Raw genomic sequence first — 20,002 nt, 5'->3', positions numbered from 1 at the left:
ACTGACTTTTGAATTTCAACTATATGCTTAGAAATTCTTTTTGTTATTTCTCAACTTTGGTCACTATTTTCTCTCCCTTGAAGCTATTTTGAACCTTGTCTTTTACTTCTTTAAATATGATATGTAGACTTATCTTTTTAAGTCTATACCTGATATTTCCAATATCTGGATTGCCCGTTGTTTCTGCTGATGTTCACTCCTGGTGCCCTGTTTCTTTGTGTGCTTTTTCGTTTTAGCCGTGAGTTCCTCGGAGAATTACTTTTGGGAATTCTTTGAGGCCTAGGTTGAAGGGGCTTCTTTCTTCAGAGAAGGTCTGCATTTATTTCTGTGAGGTGCCTAGGAATTAACCAGTCCAGGATTGCTTTCTACATTCATGGTTTGAGATTTTGTGCCATTAGGTGATGTGAACTTGGGGCTTAAAGCCTTACAACTCTAACTCCTAAAGGACCTGATTGGTATTCTGGTCATCACTGTTTCCCAGGAGAGCACAATTTTGCAAAAAGAGACTACCACGTCTCCCTTAGACACAATGTCTCCTGTTCGGCCTTGGGAAAGTAGCTCTCAAATTTTAACATGTCCGAAGAGCCCATTAAAAGATGCAGATTCTTAGGTCAATACCTGAGATTATGATTCAGCGGGTGGAGTTGTGGCCCAGGAATATGCATTTTTAATAATCATCAAAGATGATCTGTGTGTAGGTGGCAAAAGTCCACACACTGTAAGAAACAGTCTTTAGTCTTTAGATCTCGTAGCTTCATTGGGTCCATTGTGGTGAGACGGCAAAAGGCAAGCTGAGGACAAAGCACAATACACCACAACACCCCCCCTTGGGTGGGATATGTGTGACATTCCTCAGGCACTCCTGACTCCCCAACAACAAAGGGAAAAACAAATGGTTAACTGATAGAGATCACAGTTTTGCAGGACATGAATCTCCATCAACTTGGAACTATCTTAACGATTTACAAGAAAAAAGCAATCTCCAGCAATCTATAGACTCAATTTCCTGGGACCCTAACGTCACTCTCTCCTCCGTAGGTTAGAAGATCATATATAATCAGTCACTCCTCACAATCCCAGGGCAGCTCTTTCTGCCCATGGGTCCTGTCCCCGTGCTGTAATAAAAACAACCTTTTTGCACTGAAGATGTCTCAAGCATTCTCTTGGCCAATGGCTCCTGAGCCCCACTTCAAACCACATCAATTGTACAACCTCGTGGCTCTCTGTCTCCCTGGAGGGGAAAACATTCATTACATCGGTTCAATAGCTTCTTATCTCTTTCTATTCATGGACCCACCTACTGAAGTCTATTGTTTGGACCATGGTAAAGGAAGGAGCACTAACTATGTGCCCTGCAGATATGACTCTGAGTGAAATAATAAGAGCAAAAATACCTTGCATACTGTGGTGCTGTGATTTATAATAAATACATATTTGGTTGTCCAGTTTCTTGCACAGAGTTCCTAAAACTCCAGGAATTTCCTAAGTGAGAAATGTCCTAAAGTTTATCTCTTTTGTTAAATGTCCTCTGTTATGTTATTGGGGTGACGTGGAAAGCCCCTGGGTCACCTAAGGATGGGGGCTTGTTGCCAGGGGAAACAATCATGTGATTAGATGACTGGAACTTTCAGTTCCACCCCTTGATTTCCAGAGAGGAGAGACGGGCTGGAGGCAGAATCGGTCAAAATGGCTAGTGAATTACTCATGCCTATGCGATGAAGCCTCCATAAGACACAAAAGGATGTGGTTTGGAGATCTTCGAGGTTGGCGAACACACGGAGGTACAGCAAGAGCGGTGTGTCCGGACAGGGCAGGGCAGGGCAGCTGTGTGCCCCTTCCTACATACCTTGCCCTATGTACAGGTATCACATCATCTGGCTATGGATTCATATCCTTTAATATCCTTTCTAATAAACCAGTTATGTAGCGAGTATATGGGTTTCCTGAGTTCTGTGAGCTGCTGTAGCAAATCAATTAAACCCAAGGAAGGGGTCGTGGGAACCTCTGATTTATAGCCAGTCTTGTTGGAAGTGTGGATGACAGCCTGGGCATGCAATTGGCACCTGGAGTGAGGTTAGTCCCGGTGGAATCTGATGCTATCTCTGGGTAGACAGCGTCAGAACTGAGTTAATTGCTTGGTGGTGATGTGGAAATGTTGGGAGTTTGGGCCCGACAGCCGAGAAAGAATTCTTGCTGAGAAGGCCATGCTTGCACGTTGGCTTGCCTTGCTGAGAAGGCTGTGTAAGAACCCACTGTTTTTAACCCATGAAAAACACTGGAAAAGTTTTACAAGGTGAAATTACCCAATTTTGTAATTTAAGTAGTCAGTAGAGGACATTGACAGGAAACAGTAAAGATAGAAATCCATCGTGGTCTAGGCAATATTCCTACACATGTCTGTACAACCAACTTCCTAGGAAATGGTCCTGGTTGGGAATTGGTCAGCTCTGAGTGGAGGCCCCTGGGACCAGAAGCGGCTAGACCAGAGATGTGGAGGGGCTCACATTAGACCAATGAGGAGGAAAACTTTTTTTTTTTTAACATTTATTTATTTTTGAGAGAGAGAGAGAGAGACAGAGCACGAGCGGGGGAGGGGCAGAGAGAGAGGGAGACACAGAATCCGAAGCAGGCTCCAGGCTCTGAGCTGTCAGCCCAGAGCCCGACGCGGGGCTCAAATTCACGAACCACAAGATCATGACCTGAGCTGAAGTCGGACGCTCAACCGACTGAGCCACCCAGGCAACCCTCATACGGGAGTCTTAAGATTGGCAGCCATCCTTGTGACTTTGGTGGCTGTCCTGTGACCGAGACTGACCACTTTTTGTATAAGGACAGAAACAAAGAGAGGCATCAAGTTTCTGGGTCTTATTACCATTCCGGCCAGGGTACTAATTTAGAGCCAAAAAGCAGGCTTTCTCCTCCCCACAGAGTAGCCATGGGTTAGAGGACTGCAGCCTGAGCAAACGACGTGAGAGTGTTCCAAAAAGACCATACTCCCTGAAATGAAAGTAAAGAGAGAGGAGAGGAAATACTCACCAAATTTGCACCAAGGCTCAAAGTCCAGACAAGAAGACTCAAAGCCCCACATAAGACACCGAAATGACGAGGTCTGAAGTGTTGGGATTTGGAACCAATGGCCAAGAAAGAATTGAAACATCTTCGGTACAAAAAGGGTGGTTTTATTGAAGCACAGGGACAGGGCCCATGGGCAGAAAGAGCTGCCCTGGGATTGTGATGAGTGACTGATTACATACTTGGGAACTGGGGGAAGTAAAGATAAGGGGAAGTTCCCGAAAGGATATACTAAAGAAGACTCCGAACCCTGGAGGCCTAGCAATTGTCAAGCTCAGGTTGTTTTTCCCTCTAGCAAAGCATTAACATCAAGACAGTTGGGAGTCCCTGGAAGAAGGTCATATTCTGCCCGCCTCAAGTATCGCCTCAAGTATCGTCAATGGGCTGCAAGTTATAAGGAAATTTAATTTTATCTACATTTCCTATTGCCTTTGTTCCCCCCAGCAGTGGTGTGGGAATTGGTATCGATATTTACACTTTGAAGAAAGTAATGATGGAAAAAGCCTGATTGATGCAGAAATTTGTGTACCTTCTCTTCCTGCTCCTTGGTTGGGGCTAGAACTAAGCAGAGGCATCATTTTCTCGGTGTGAAGCTTGGACTGAAACACACCAGGGGAAGCCAATTTGCCCTTCTCTAAAAGTCATTTTTGGCTCCCACCTACCCTGGGTTGAGTTGGAAATGTGTGAATTGAAGCCTGAGTTGAGAATGAACTGGGGCCTTCAAGCTCTTAAACACTTGTTACTCGAGAGAATGTGTAAGAAAGGACTTTTAATCCTGTACTATGTGTAACATATGTAATACATGTAGCATATGGAAGGTAAAACTTACCAGAAATGTGAATGGGAAGTAGGTAATCGAGAGAGGAGAAACTATGTATTCTCTATCAAATTCAGAACTCTAAAAATTAAGCAAAAACTATAGCAAGACAAGAAAAGAAAAAAACCCCGGAATTTGACCAAACTTAATAAATGACTTTAACTCAATTTATTGCAACATCACTATGTCCGTGCAGGTCTGGTTTCCCTGGTATCTTGAGGAGAACATTTTGGGTAAAAGCCATACCCGATGCTCAGCCATAAATCTCATGCTTGAAAATGATAAAGTTCTTGATTCCAGTTATTTTTTTTTCTTTCTCTTATATTATTCATGCTCCTGTCCTTTTGGAAATTGGAATGTAGAATGCAATGTGGCAAATGTGAAGAAGTGGGAAAAGCTGTTGGAAAATGATTTGATGTCAATTTATTGTTCTCTTCGGAGTAGAGCCATCCTTTCCCCAGTGCTTGAGCCTGGATCTTCTGCCTCAGGCGGCGGACGAGAAGGCGGCTGTCACTGCTGCATTCCTAATGGCCTCTCTTGTTAGGTGGATCAGGGATCCCCACTCGGGGATCCCCACATGGGTCAGATGTGTTTGGACGTGGAGAATGGGTGGGCTGGGTCCCCCAGAAGCCTATTCAGGTGAGGCCCTGTGGATCAGACAGGATGACTTTGAGCTTAGCTGCCGGAGAAGAGACAGGTGCCCCCACGTGGGCCAGCCCTTGGATGTGTGGCTGGGTTCTTTGGAAGGCAGGGGCATCTTCTGCTAAAAATGTCGACAAGACGATAAGACAGTGAGCACAGCAGCCTGGTTTGGGGTGCGTTAATTGAGAAGAACACAATGGAAAATAGGGGATTCTCCCCAGATTCACCACACATCACCAAGTGGCCTGATTTTCGGGCAGAGTATAGAGGGGTTGGGGGAGCTCTGTGGGTGGGCACCACCACAGAGAGAGGTTGCACTGCACAGTCAAGCAGTGGCTTTGTTCAAGGGCCTCATGGAAGTACACCTCTTACTCAGGAACAGTACCTTGGAGGCCAAAGCCCTCTGTGAGCAGGTGGGAGAAAAACCCAGAGCAAATGTGGGTTACTGCTGGCCGTATGTTAAGGTTATTTCATTGGCCCAGCAGGCCTGTGGGGCCCAAGGAAACTTGGGTTGCATAAAAAAGGAAAAGCATACTGTAGTTGGCAAACAAAATGTGTCTTTGTGTGTGAGAGTGTGTGTGTGTGAGAAATGAGCTTTCATTTAGAAGCTTTGGCAGTGGTTTCAGCCAGTTCCCCAGCACTTTTAAAATGATATTTTCTGAGCCTGGAAACCAAGCAGGCAGATCATGGAATTTTGGCCGGAGATGTTTTTAAAAAATGTAGGCTAGCAGTGAAAAAGGAGGCGGGATTTTGGTGGGGAGGCCTTTATGGGCTGCAGAGCAAACCAAGCAGGGTTACCATGGTGGTGCTTCTACTGTTTATATAAACAAAGGTTTTTCCTGACAAACATACTTCATGTTTAATAATCCTCAATCCACAGGGGCCTCTGCTCTTTGTGTGTAGCTAGTTCATGCCATTTGGACTTGGGTAGAATTTCATTAGTGTGTGTGTGTGTGTGTGTGTGTGTGTGTGTGTGTGTATGTTTTCCAGGCACCCAATACACTTCAAAATTAAGTGTGGAGTTCCGATATCTGAAGTGCAAGGGTGGGAGGGGTTTAGTGATTGGAAGAGAGACTAACCTGCCAGATGAAAGCGTAAAACCAGACCTTTTGTGATCTAAAGTCTATTGGATCAGCCTACACCGACAATTCAGAAGCACAGACTTGTACTCCAACTACCTAATTTTTCTGTCGCTCTTAAGAGCACTGGGGTCCTCCCAATCAATCACGCTTCATATTGCCATTGCCTGAGATGTCGCCCTCTTGTTGGCCCATATCCAATCATTTGTGAAGTCTCTGCAAGCTCTCATATCGCAAGAGGACTCATTTGGTTAGGAGTAAAGAAAAATCCTACTCTCTTGCACTGAAGCACAAAAGTGGATTTACTGGAGCATGTCACTGGAAAGGCAGGATGGATCTAGTGGGCTTCAGGAACTGCTGGATCCAGCTTGCATGCTCCTATCTGGAGAGGGTCCCAGATTCTGGCACATCTGATATCGTTTGCTCCCCACAGTCTCCAGGAAGACAGTCCTAGAAACTTAAGGCCTGAGAAAGGAAACTTATAGAGTGCTTTCAGGCATCCTTTTTCCAAGGAACATGGAGTGATCAGGAATCTCCACAAGCTTGGGTAAAGCTGTTTGTATTTTTCTCCCTCCTGAATATCTGGACACATCTCTAGACCTGTGTAGAGGCTCAGCAGCCTGTGGGGGGCTCTTCAGTTGTTGCCTCATCACTGCCTTCTGGGGTCTCCAAGACCAGCAGGGAGCACTGAGGGGCCATGTCCAACTATGGGCACCAGACTTCCCTACTGATGCCCTTCCACCATTTCCCTGATGAATAAACTGGTTCTATTCCGAGGGTGGCAAAGTGCACTATGTATATATGCATGGCACCAGGATTCCAGTGATCAAGATGAAACCTGACTGTGTCCCCTGGGTATCCTCAGGAGCAGCTAATCTGGGGTCCATCCATCAGCTTTATTTCTTCAACTTCAGGGTCCCTTACAACTATAGGACCTCAGTGTCTACCACCACCCCAAATGACACAGGCATTTCTGAAAGTTCTCAGGAGTTTTACTCATGTGTTTGGGGACAAATCCATCCATGTCTTCCGCCAGATCTGGGTTGGATGTCTGCCACACCTATTGCGCCCTCTCCTCAGGGCCACGCCTGGCTTCATGAGCACCTCCCTGGTCACCCCACCGTTCCAGATCCTTGATGTACTACAGGGCTCAGCGTCTGGGGTGGGTGGGGCTGAAACAACACCATGATGTCCACTCTGTCATCTTTTGCTCTACTGTCTCCTTTTCAAGTTCCTTTTCCAGGTATCTCCATTTCCCTCTCCCCATATGAACACCACAGGCCCTACTATTCCAGGCTTCTGTCCTCACTACCTGCCATTTTAACAGGTGACCAGCCAGGCACAGAAAGACCTCCAGAATCACAAAGTCGGTTGGTGACCACTAGGGCTGGTAATCCAGATGTCCTCATTCTCTGCTTTTCCCCTTTATAACCAATTAGCACTTTCTCAGTAAAAAATAGTATTCGAGAGCACTGTTGGTTTAAAATATTAAAAAAGGTACCTTGCCAATATAGCAAGGGTTTTAGTTTTGGTATTCTAATTTGAGACCCATGGGAGGCAGTGGAATAATACTGACTGGCTAATTGCATGAGGGTCCTAAGGGAAGTCACTTAAGGTGAGGGGGAAAGGACAACTTTTGAGTAAGGCTGAGTTCAGGGGGCACAGAGCACCAGAGCTTTATCCCTGAGGGCCTCCGCCAGCGGCCATGTTGAAGGTCAGAGCTGAGTACTGGGAATAGAGGGAGACCAATGGACAGAGAAAGGGTCAGCTTATGTCACAAGGTGGCCCAGACTCCCTGGGGTATGTTGAACTAATTGTTGGAACCTGTCGCGGTCTACAGTAGCCACAATTCTGCAGGTGGGGTTGAACCAGAAAAAAGCTATTTTGTGTTGTTATTGTGCCCCTCTTGTACCCCCGCGCCCCAGGAAGGTGTGACTGGCTGGAAGCACTGGCTTGCTCAGGAGGACAAAATAAACCTGGGGGAAACCCGAGTGGTGCCCAGGAAGAAGACAGTCGCCATGACGGCCAGGGGCCACCAGGGGGCACTGCCTCCCCAAGCCTGTCTCAGCGCAAGCGGGCAAAGTACCGCGGAGTCGGGACGAAGGAGACAAACGCAGTCACCAGGCAAGGCCCTTTCTCCGTCTTCTTGTCCTTTTCTTCCCTGCCGGGCGCACCGCGCCGGCCGTAAGGGGGCGCGGAACCTCAGGGCCGCCTTGGGGAGCCGCGCGCGCTGCGGGCCTGGCCGGGGCGCCCTCCGAGCCCTCGCGGCCCCTACCTCCCCCAGCTCCCTGCGCTCACGCACCGTGGCCTCCCTCCGATCCTCCCGGGAAACTGGGGAGCGACCGCCAGGCGTCAGGCACTTCTTAGGCCCCGCGGGCGCCGGCCGTCCCGGATTTCGGTTCTGGAGGGGAGGGGCAGAGGTCGTTCGCGACTGTCCCGCGCTGCCGCCGCCTCCACCTGTGTCTGGAGCCCCGGACGCACCCGGTCGACCGGATGGTGCTTCAGTCAGCCCAGACCTGCCTCTGGGAGGAAGGCTGACCGGGCCTCCCGCCGGGCCACATCTGTCTCCGGCACCCCCGGGTGTGGCCGGGATAACGGGGACTGTGACCCGAGCGACAGAAGCTGCAGGGGCGCGCAGTGACCACAAGGGGGCGTGTGGAGACTCCAAAAGGGCAATGGTCGCTGGTACCAGAGTGGTTCTTTGAGGCCCCAGTCGGCCACAGTGACCGGGCAAGCACGGTATCGCTTTGGACCAGCTCCTTTCCCGCTGCTCGCTCGGAAAATCCCCAAGAGTGCTCTGAACACAAGAGATGAATATTCCCCTGTAAAATGAGGCCGTCCTGCCTCCCATCCAGGGTCAGGGCAGGGGTAAACGAGCTGGTGTCAGGGCACCGGCCCCTAGACTGAAAACTTTCTCTCTGCCCTTTTAGATTTCTGTGGTTTCTTGCTAACCCCCTTGACTGGATGCAGCAAATGGCTGTTGCCTGGGACAGCTGGGCCTGGAGTCCTGGCTTCCTGCCGAAAAGGGAGCAGCGGAGGATTGGGCTCTGGCTTCCGGCTGGGCTGGTGGATGACCCCTCAGGTGCGTGCCTTAAATTAGGTGCTGCGTTTACACACAAAAGGCCCCCTACGGTTGTGCCAAGCCCCAGGCCCTCTCTCTTTCCTACTTGTTGGTGGCTAAAGCCCGTGTCTTACCCACCATTTTAGATCCTCAGGAAGCTGACATCCCCCAGCCATAAGTATGAGCGTTTGCCATTTGATTGCAAATTGCAGTTTTCTGGTGGTTTATAGCTCAGGTTTTGAAAGCAAGAAAGTGAATCTGCCTGTAAATAGCTTGCTCAAAATTGTTCTCTCCTGCCTGTTTTCTCTTTGGCTCCTACTCCTTTGGCACAAGGAACACAGCAAGGCTGGGCTGATTTTTCAGTCCACAGCTACAGGGGGGGACAAGAAAAGAATGTTGGTGTCCCCAAGGTCAGTGTGTTGTCTGTCTCAGGTCCTGGGCTGTGGTGTGACCAGAGCACCTTTGTCTCGTCAACTGAAAGAAAAAGAAAAAAAAGGCAAAACTGAAAAAGAACAAAGGCCTTTATTTTGGGTCTCAGAATTGCAGTTTGGGGAGCAGAGAGTCTGGAGTAACCAGAAAAGTGCTCATGGGGGGAAAGCAAGGATTTTTTTTTTTTTTAAGAGAAAGAAGGAAGGAGCAATGACATGATTTCAATAAAGAAGAGAAGAAAAAACCCCTTCTAATTTGGTGCTGACTGGTTAAGCCACTTCTGATTACTGTTATTGATTATTTTATTACCGGTGCTATCAAATGAAACTATCCCTGGTATTAATTAACATTACCTACCTCACATGACCCAAATGCAGTTGCTCTGTTGAAATTTTTTTTTAATGTTTATTTATCTTGAGAGAGAGCACGCGAGCAGGGGAGGGGCAGAGAGAGACAGGGAGACAGAGAATCTGAAGGAAGCTCCAGGCCCTGAGTTGTCAGCACAGAGCCCGATGTAGGGCTCAAACTCATGAGTAGTGAGATCATGACCTGAGCCGAAATCGAGAGTCAGATGCTTAACTGACACCCAGGCGTCTGACTGTGTTGAAATGTTATGAGCAACTGCTTGTAAAGCTATTGCCGCTTCTGGGCCAGTTCAAGAGTTCATTAGCTGGAAAAGAAAACGGAACTTCAAAATGGAGTCTCCTATGCCCAGAAGTTTTATACAATTCTACAGTCTCTGGCTGTACCTAAAACGAGGGCCCAAAGTGAATCTGCCTTGGTTTAGAAATTGGATCTGGTTATTCAAAACAATTCTGAATTACTAGATGTGGAGGTAGCCTTGGGACCTTAGGTCTTACTTAACGCCTGCTTCTTCCTCGGTGAGCAACGGTCCTGGTGGAGAGAAGGGCAGATGTGCAGCCTTGAGGCGGCCAGCTCCTATGCTCATCTTTATGGTTGGCTTGGAGGAGTTGGCTTGGCCAAGGTCCGGCTGAGAGGTGATCTGAAAGGGCCTGGGCTAGAAGATGTGGGCAGGGAGTGCCGGCCACACCCAACAGTAGATACAAATGGGTCGGCCATGCCTTGGTCTTGACCAAAATGCCCGACCGGCTTGCCACTGTTTGACCGGTATGTGTGACTCATAGCAGTTTCCCCGCTAGTGTAAAACCATGTTTCAGTCAACTTCACCGCCCACTCTCCATGCAGGGCCCTCGCCTCCATCCCTGCAGCATGGCTGGCCTCTCCTGAGCTTCACTCAGCGTGCTGTCGTGTAAGAGTGGTCTTGGTGGTCCTGGCTCTGCCTCCACACCTTGTCAGTATGAGGCTGCCCTGGCCTGGGAAATGGGACACTGCTCTCTTTCCTGCTATTCCCTGCAGGTGGGAAGCTTTTCTGTTCATGCCCAGCAATGCGGCTGAGATCAGGCTGACATATTGAATAGAACTTTACTGGAGGCCGGGACAAGTGGAGAGCAGTGAGATGCAGAGCGTCCTGTGTATCCCTCCACGAGAAATGGTGGCTCTTTAGGGCCACCAGACTGTCCTTGGGAGCATGGGCCTCTGTGCAGAGTTGTGACGGTCGTCCTCTTTCTTCCAAAGAGGGGGCCCTCTCTGCCTTTGCTGCACCCAGGCCTTCAAGCAGGAGAGAGAGTGGAGACTTGAATTCACCTTTGGGACAGACCTTACTCTGTCCCCAGGCCCAGTGAGGAAAGGAAATGCCGTTTTACTGCAGCTTGGGACTCAGATCCTCTCATTTCCTGTGCAAGGATCTGCTTTCCCAGGACAGAGAGGTTGCTCATCCAGTTCTGGAGAGGGCCAGCAGCCCCCGGCACAGTGGCCCTGCAGGATGGGCACCGCAGGGCCATAGCTCACCGAGCCTCGTGGCCGTATCTGTGTATGGAGGACATCAAGAGCACAGCCCCTCAGCATCAGGTGAAGCTCACGTTTGCCCAGAACATCCACATTCAGGTTCCTGGTGGCTGCCCACTTCCCCTTGGGATCACGTATGGGCCTTGGCCGCACACAAAGTGGTTTTTTCAGAAGAAGGCAAATCGGCCTCAGGGGTGGATTTCAGTACTGACTCCTCCTTTGGACACAAACTGCCTGGAGCCTTGGGGTGTAGCTTATCTGGAGCTTAAAGCTTCCAGGCTCAGGTCCCGGCTGGAGCACCCCGTGTGGTGCTGTGCTCATGTCTGTCCCCGCTTCCCCACACCAGCTATTTGAAAGCTCTCCATTCCCTTCAACCTCCTACTGTATCACCTGCTCTCTGTTCTTGGCCGCTGCCCTAATTTTGGGAGAAAATAGAACCACCCCCCTCAGCTTCCATCTGCATAACTACACAGGTAGGAGTAGTGGCTCCCAGCCTCTGCCCCCTTTCTCCTGTCATCCTGGAGGAGGTCTGCTGCCCCAACAAACCTGGCTCCCCCATATTCAGACTGATGGCTGTGGAAGGCAGCCTTTAAAAAGTCTCTGGTTCTGTCTTGCCCTCTCTTGGTCCTTCACTTGCTTGCTATCCTAGAAGCTGGCTGCCATGTTTTGAGCTGCCCAATGGAGAGGCTCACAAAGCAAGAACAGATTTCCTCAGTGCAACAGCCTGAGAGGAACTGAGTCCTGCCACGAGCCATGTGAGTCAGCCTGGAAGTGAACCCTCCCTCAGTCAAGCCTTCGGATGAGACTACAGTCCCAGCAGGTACCTTGATTGAAATACTCTGAACCAGAGGGCCCAGTGAAGCCCATCCAGATTCCCAGCTCACAGGAATTATCAAATAATAAGTGTCTATTACTATAAACTGCTAAATTTTGGAGTAATTTATATATAACTATAGATAATGCACAGGCTTGTCAGATTTTCAGCCCTGAACATTTTGAAAAAAATTTGGGATGCACATAAGGTTGCCACTTTTTATTTTTCAAAATATGTCTTGAAAAATAACAACAAAGTTTTACTTTTGTTAATGTTTTTTATTAAAAAAGGAGCACTTTTTCATTTTAATTATTTTTTTATCACAGTGTTATTTACATACAATTCATTCACTTAAAAAATTAACCGACTAAGCCACCAGGCACCCCAGTTTTTAAAAAATAAATATAATACAGTACTGTAAATGAAGTTTCTCATGATTTTCTTAACATTTTTCTCCAGCTTTATTATAAGAATACAGTATATAATACATACACAAAATATGTGTTACTTGATTGTTTACATTATCAGTAAGGCTTCTGGACATCAGTAGGCTATTAGTAGTTAAGTTTTAAGGGAGTAAACATTATATGTAGATTTTTTGTGTGTGCAGGGGGTCGGCACCCCACTCCCCAGTGTTGTTCAAGGGTCAGCTATATATGTACAATATAATAGTAATACATCTTTTTAAAAAATATTTATTTTGAGAGAGAGAGTGTGTTCACAAGCAGGGGAGGGGCAGAGAGGGAGGGAGAAAGAGAATCTAAAGTGGGGCTTGATCCCACGAACCACAAGATCATGACCAGAGCCAAAATCAAGAGTCAGATGCTCAACCAACTGAGTCACCCAGGTGCCCCAGAATAAATCTTGAAAAGGAATGAAATTCTGATCATGCTACAACATGAATGAACCTTAAGATGTTATGTTAAGTGAAATTAAGACACAAAGGATAAATATTACATGAGTCCACTTATGTGAAGATCCTAGAATAGGCAAATTCGTACAGACAGAAGGTAGAATAGGACTGAGTAGTTATTAAGGGCAAGGGAGAGGGAGGGGTGGTGAGTTATTATTTCATGGGCACAGAGCTTCAGTTTTGCAAGCTGAAAAGAGTTCTGCAGATGGATGTGGTGATGATTGCAAAACAGTGTGGATATGCTTAATGCTATTGAATTGTCCTCTTAAAAATGGTGAAAATGGTAAATTTCATGTTGTGTATATATTACCACAATAAAAAAAGTCCTTTTCTCCAGTTTTGAGCTCCCATGACTTCAAGACCCGTTTCTTCAGGTGCTGGGTGTTTTTTAATTTGGAGATCTCACCTCCAAAATCTGCTCAGAACTGAACTCCTGAGGTCCCATGCTGGGCTCTAAGTTTTAGCCCTGTGGGAACACACTCATAAGTTTAGTCACTAACCTGCAAAGCCAGGACAGAAGGGACTGGAGCTCCCTGCCTCCTCTATGACCCTTGGCTCCTTCAGGCCAGCCCAGGTGACTGCCCCTCCAACAGACAGACATTCAAACAAGCACACAAACAGCATCTTCCTCTTTACTTTCTGGAGAGTTCCTCCTTGGAGCCCTTGGTGTCTTTCCCCAATTTTATCTTCAGAGACGACCATCCTGTCCATGTCGCCAGGTTTGGGACAAGCCAGCTGGGCTCTCCTTTGGCACTCAGCACTCCCTTTTTCCAGAATGCTGCCTGTCACAGAATGTCAGAGAGGGGGAAAGCCTTGTCAAGCCTCCAAGAGTTCTGCACACCCTGTCCTCAGGACCAGGGGCTTACCTGGGATGTGATGGATCAGTTGGCACCTGTCTTGGTCAGCTCTCATGCCCACACCTGCTGTTAGACGTATTGAATATACCCCACCTGAGTCTGCGGGTACCTGTTCTCTGGAAACAGGTGGTTCTCTGCCTCCTATGAGAAGGAAGATTTTCTCCAAAGGCATGTGCAGCGTCTGCCTAGATGTGAAAGAGTCAGCATACGTCAACATAATGTAAAACTCCCAGCTTCCCCCATCCTTTTCTACACACGTAAGTTAATTCTCAAGTTGGACAATCTGAAAACTGTGCACTAACTTTACTGGGAGACACGCTAATTAACAGTGAGTTTGGGGGAAAAGATTTAGCTTCAGGGGACATTTCTAGTTGTATGTGGTTGTATCAGCTCAGGCACACATATGATCTCGTTAATAACCACCGAAGACCTGATTGGAGAGTGGATTTGTTATCTGTTGCTGTGTAACAACTGACCCCCAAATTTAGTGGCGAAAAACAAGACCCACAGTTTTTGTGGGTCAAGAATGGCTCGAATGGGTCCTCAGGCTCAGGGCCCCACAAGCTTCAGTCAAGGTCTCAGCTGGGGCCAGAGGCACCTCTGGGCTCAGTTGGGCAGGATCTTTTTCCCAGTGCACTCCGTGGTGGTTGGCAGGATTTAGCTCATTGATCAGCCAGAGGCCACCAGAAGGTCCTTGCCATGTGGGTCTCTCTGAGGGGCAGCGCATAGTGTAGCAGCTGGCTTCGTCAGGGCGAGCAAGCTAGAGGAGCCAGAGAAAGTGTGAGCAAGACAAAATACAATCTCAGAAGTGACATCTCATCACTTTCCCACTATTTTCTCCTAATTAGAAGTATGAGGGGTGCCTGGGTGGCTCAGTCGGTTAAACGTCTGACTTCAACTCAGGTCATGATCTCTTAGTTCATGGGTTTGAGCCCCGCATCGGGCCTGACTGACAGTGCTGAGCCTGCTTGGGATTCTCTCTCTCCGCCCCTCCCCCACTCGTGCTTTCTCTCTCAAAATAACTAAACACAAACTTTAAAACGAAACAAAGCAAACAACAAAAAAGAAGTATGAAAATGTGGTCCAGCCTACGTTTGAGGGGAGGGGCTACAGCAGAGCACCAATTCCAGGCGGTGGGGGTCATGGGGAGCCATTTTAGAAGCTGCCCACCACAGAGCTCAGGGTATTTCATCTTGCAGGGAACTTCGATGGATCAGTGAAGCCAATGAAAGACTAGGCGGATAAATAAGCTGACAAATCTTTGAATAGCTCTCCCCGGTTCTCTGCAGCTATCTCTCCCACTAGCGTCAATTTCAGTGTTTTTAAGCACAGATGGTGTCATTGCATACAGGTTGGAAGGACAAGGTTTCCTCCTTGGACTTTTAAGAAGTAGAGCACGCTTGTTCCCAAGCTGACTTTCCTCTCCTTGTCTGACTCGCTCCCCGTGGTTTGGCTATGCTCTGTGGTTTGTTTGCATGGCTGGGCAGGAAGATGGCTCAACCCGCCTAGGCTTCTAGGCAGCATAGAGCCCTGGCAGGGCTGATTTCAAAGTGAATCATCAGTCAAAATAAGCCATAGCCAATGTAATGAGCAGAAACCCATGTCTTTGCTACAGATGCACCACGACAGACCGTTCTCTGTGCCTTTGCACGAGCTCTTCCCCATCTGAAATGTCCTTTCCACCTTGTCCATCCATCCTTCTAGGTGTTCCTTCATGAACCTTCCTGATATTCCCTGTCCACATAGCTTCTCCCATCTCTTCTCAAAGTTCTACAGCAGCTCACGTCCATGCCCCCAGTTTAGCTCCTGGTTACATCCTGCCTTGTGATGTTCTTTATTTCCTATGTGGGCCTCGTGCCCTGCCTCCAATGAGATGTCAGCTTCCCCAGGGCAAGAACTGCTGTCCGATTCCTTCAGACCCGCACTGGTACCCCACCCAGGGTGGAGCTCAGGGACATTTGAGGGCAGAGGTCCTGTCAGGTCTCATATGTTGAGCCTCCCCAAGCTCCTTGCACTGCACCTGTCCGCCGCAGGCTTTCCCTGAACTAATGTAAATTTGATGTGTCTGTGACATCTGCAGGGATGGCACCTGTTACTGAGGAGGGTGAGGGACAGGACTGTTTTCTCCCTCAGGCAGCAGTGCTGTGGGCAGAACTCGTTTCCATTCCACACTGCTCCTTTCACACATCCTTGACCACAGGGTCCCTGTGATGCGGGCACTTGTGGGGCATCTCGGTCAGACTTGCTGTCCTGAGGGCCTGGGGGTGCGCTGCCCTCGTGGCGATGCCCAGTCTGGAGAAATCTCTCCGACTGGGAAAGGAAATCTGGATCTTTATTTCTGGGCAAGCAAATCCCGCCTCCCCCAACATTCCTGCCTTTTGGAAAGGGTGGTTGTTTTTCTGCTTTGAAGGAAGCAGAGGGAAATGTGTGTAAGAGCTGCAGGGAGGTGGGGCCTAGGGGTTGGGCCAAGGCAGTCTGGGTGCAGTGGTGCAGACATAAGAGTTGGCCTCTTGCAAGTTTCATTCCGTGAATTCTGTCCCCAGCTCTGCACTTCCAACTCAAGGGATAAGACCTAATGTGTCCTAGTGTCTAGTCCTGTTCCCTAGTCACCGGGGACAGGAGGCTGTGTGCTCCTTCTGGTGGAACCCTGGTCTCCTGGGACTGTGATTTGTTGTGGGGGGTGGGCTGGGCTGGGGAGCAGTGTTCCTCAAGTTCTCCCGGGACCAGCACTTAATAACCAGCCTTTACTGGGCACCCACTGTGCTCCCTGCTTTGGGATGGTGGACTGGAAACACGCAGAGATGCTGGGTCCTTGCTCTGGCGTTGTTATGCCCAGAATTCGTGATCCCCAAAACCGCCAGGGAGCTGAGTCCGATGTAAAAGCAAAAGAGCCTTTATTCGAGCTAGCTCCAGCTCAATCCCCTACCTGCACCGAGGCAGCGGTGAGATGCGGGGGGGGGGGGGGGGGGGGGGGGGGGCGGGGGGGGCGGGGGGGGCGGGGGGGGGAGCGAGTTTCAAAAGGACAAAGGTTTTATTGGGGCCTAGGGGCAGTTGGTGAGGTAATGGCTGTGGCCTCAGCCGATTGGCTGGGGAAGGGTCCATGTCCTGTTAGGCAGGTGAGCGGGAGGTTACTCAAGGGGAGGAGGCGTGGTCAAGGTGAAGGACACAGAACAAGATGGAGTCAGCGGGCATAGGCCCGCCCTTTCAGCGGAAGCCTCACAGTCTAAGGATAGAAGGACAGTGTGACATCAAGAGTGTCGCATCTCTTGCTACGGGTGCTCAGGGCCTCGAGGGGCCACTCTGGTGGGAGGCAGCAGGGAAAGCCAGAGGAGGCCATGCTTAAGTTGAGTCTTGACAAGTAGGAGTTAGCTCCCTGGAGCCAAAGATTTTCTTTTTTTTTTTTTTTTTTTAATATATGAAATTTTTTTTTTTTAATTTTTTTTTTCAACGTTAATTTATTTTTGGGACAGAGAGAGACAGAGCATGAACGGGGGAGGGGCAGAGAGAGAGGGAGACACAGAATCAGAAACAGGCTCCAGGCTCTGAGCCATCAGCCCAGAGCCTGACGCGGGGCTCGAACTCCCGGACCGCGAGATCATGACCTGGCTGAAGTCGGATGCTTAACCGACTGCGCCACCCAGGCGCCCCTAATATATGAAATTTATTGTCAAATTGGTTTCCATACAACACCCAGTGCTCATCCCAAAAGGTGCCCTCCTCAATACCCATCACCCACCCCCCCCCCACCCTCCATCAACCCTCAGTTTGTTCTCAGTTTTTAACAGTCTCTTATGCTTTGAGCCAAAGATTTTCAATAGAGAAAACGTAATGTGTGTGAAAGCCCAGACGCCTGACACCGCACAGCACATTTGGGGATGTAGAGTGGGTTCGGCCTGGCTCTAGGGTAAGGACTTCAAGCAGGAATGAAAATTCAGTCTTGTATTCTGGAATGATCACTGTGTCCGCTGTGGAAGGAGGGCTGGAGGGTTGGGATAGCAGTGGGTAGGCCAGTAGATGCTCTGTAATGGACCCTGTGAGTGAATCTGGAGAGCAGGAGGCTATGGGGGAGACATCAGGGGAAAGGGGCCAGAGTTCCTGTGGCTGTTTTGTGTGTACACACATGTACACGTGCATGTATGAGTGCGAGTACACGTGTGTGAGTGCATGTGCCTGCACACACGTGTGCACATGCATGTGGGTTGTGCATGCCTGAAGTGCATGCTTGTGCATGTATGTGAGCGTGTGTGGGAACTGTGGGAGGGTATGATAGCGGGGCTGAGGAGCCTACATTTAGTCACCCTCGAATTCGTCCTTTTACATTTGAGTAAACTGAGGCTTTGATATCTTTTTTTTTAAAGATATGTTTAATAATTTTTTTAAGTTTATGTATTTATTTTGAGAGAGACAGAGACAGTGCAAGTGGAGGGGCAGAGAGAGAGGGAGACAGAGAATCCTAAGCAGGCTATGCACCATCAGCTTTGAACCTGATGTGGGGCTCGAATTCACAAAACCAGGAGATCATGACCTGAGCCTTAACGGCTGAGCCACCCAGGCGCCCCAGAGGCTTTGATATGTTAAATAACTTCCTTTCTTCATTCAGTGAATATTTGATCACCTTCCATGTGGAGGGCATATTTTACACGTTTAGCCACTTTTATAAGTGGAAACATTATAAAGGAGCTACTATAATCTCCTCATGGATGAGGAAACTGAGGCTCAGAGATAAAAATCCTGATAAAATTGAGTAGAGTGTCCTGTATTCTACAGGGTGTCCCGTGACAAATGTCAGCTGGGGCTTTTTCAGACAGATGGGCTTCTCATTTTGGAAATCCCAAATCGTCTCTTTCTCTCTCTCTCTCTTTTCATTTTCTTTCTTTCTTTCTTTCTTTCTTTCTTTCTTTCTTTCTTTCTTTCTTTCTTTCTTTCTTTCTTTCTTTCTTTCTTTCTTTCACAAGAGGGTAATCTGGGTGCCTTTCAGAGTGCTCCAAGGATATAGGCAGGAAGGACTGAGGGGACAGGGAAGATTTTTAAAAACAGTAGGAAGTCTGTCAGCACACCATCCTCCTGAAAGCCCTCCCTCTAAGACAGAGCCCAGGGCGGTGATGGGTAGAGGGGTTCCTGAGAGTTGCAGAATTGTCTGACTGCCATGCCTCTGAGTTGGAATATTCATCCCAGTGTTACGCGGAAGGAGGAATGGCTGCAGCACATGCTGTAAGCTAGCACATCTAAATCATACCGTGAATATCGGCCACCTTGGTCTCTTGAAGTGCATGTTCTGAGTCAGTCAGCTGGCTGGGGCCTGAGATTTCGCGTTTCTAACGAGTTCCCAGAGGACATCTGTTCCACAGGGTTTGGACCACTCGTGGAGTAGCAAAAGTTTGTAAAGGCAAAGAAGTCAAGGTGCCTGTGGTTAATGAAGGGGGAACATGGACAAGAGTCTGAGGGAGAAGAGAATGAATTTTGTTTGGGATGTGTAGTGCTAAGGGCACTCATTTTTCCTGTGCGAAATTATATGATGACTAGTGGGGTTAGCATTCAATGAGAGGTCAGCGAGAGGTCAGCGAGAAGTCAGTGAGAAGTCAGTGAGAGGTCAGTGAGAGGTCAGCGAGAGGTCAGCAAGAAGTCAACAGTGAAGATGCAGTTCTGGGTCAGCACCACCTTGGAGGTTATGGTGGGTGTCTTGTGGGAAATGAAATTGCTTAGAGGTGGCGGGGGAGAGAGAGAGAGAGGGAGAGAGAGAGAGAGAGAGAGAGTGGGAGAGGGAGCGGGAGCGGGAGTGGGAGAGGGAGAGGGAGTTTATGAAGAGAAGAAAGAACAGCCACAGGATCTGAGACAGGACATTTAAGATGGTGGAAGAAAAGTCATGAGTGAAGACTGGCCAGGAGTGGTTAGAATATTAGGAGAACAACCAGGTCGGAGGACGGAAACCAAGTGAGAAGTCGAGAAGTCGGGAGGAGTGCCTGCCGCAGGGCAGCAAGGGAACCTTGGGGAAGGCAGGCAGGAGGCTGGTGGGAAGGAGGAGACTTTGGAGAGTGTATTTGCCGGGCTCTCGCCCTCCATCACAGGCCTCTGCTCCTGCCAGTAACCCCCTCCACAGCTGCTCACTCTGGTAGGTCTCTGTAACTGGTCCCAGTATACTGCACCATTCCTTGTGACTGAAGGGATTACTGGTGGAGGAGTGCACTGGTTTGAGAAAAGCAACCAAGCTTGTATATCCTCCATGTCCTTTTTGGACCATAACCAATATAGAGGGGAGGGTCCGCAGGGTCAGATGTTGCAAGAGGAAGTGGAGAGCTCTCCTGGTTTCCCCAGAGCCATTTCCCAAATACGACGGGCATAGTGAGTTGAGGGTTGAATGAGACTTGGGGAAACATAGACTAACTACTCCTTCAGAAAGTTCAGCTCTGAGGAGACTGAGGGAAACTGTGCAGTCAGCAGAAGGAATCCTGGAG

General features: G+C 48.7%; 1 protein-coding gene across 1 annotated transcript; it reads right to left on the bottom strand.

The window, feature by feature from the left end:
- Positions 1-4,042: 4,042 nt before the first annotated feature.
- LOC122467084 (collagen alpha-1(XXVI) chain-like) lies at positions 4,043-8,461 on the bottom strand. The gene is made up of 2 exons (XM_043553324.1): positions 7,913-8,461; positions 4,043-4,652 (listed from the first exon to the last, which is right to left on the bottom strand). The coding sequence occupies exons 1-2, from the start codon at positions 8,459-8,461 to the stop codon at positions 4,521-4,523; spliced, it is 681 nt and encodes a 226-aa protein (XP_043409259.1). The 3' UTR covers positions 4,043-4,520.
- Positions 8,462-20,002: the final 11,541 nt, after the last annotated feature.

This window comes from Prionailurus bengalensis, chromosome A3 (genome assembly GCF_016509475.1).
Source record: "Prionailurus bengalensis isolate Pbe53 chromosome A3, Fcat_Pben_1.1_paternal_pri, whole genome shotgun sequence".
NCBI classification, from domain to species: Eukaryota; Metazoa; Chordata; class Mammalia; order Carnivora; family Felidae; genus Prionailurus; species Prionailurus bengalensis.
The sequence above is the reverse complement of the archived record's forward strand: the minus strand, read 5'-3'. Positions and strand labels throughout refer to the sequence as shown.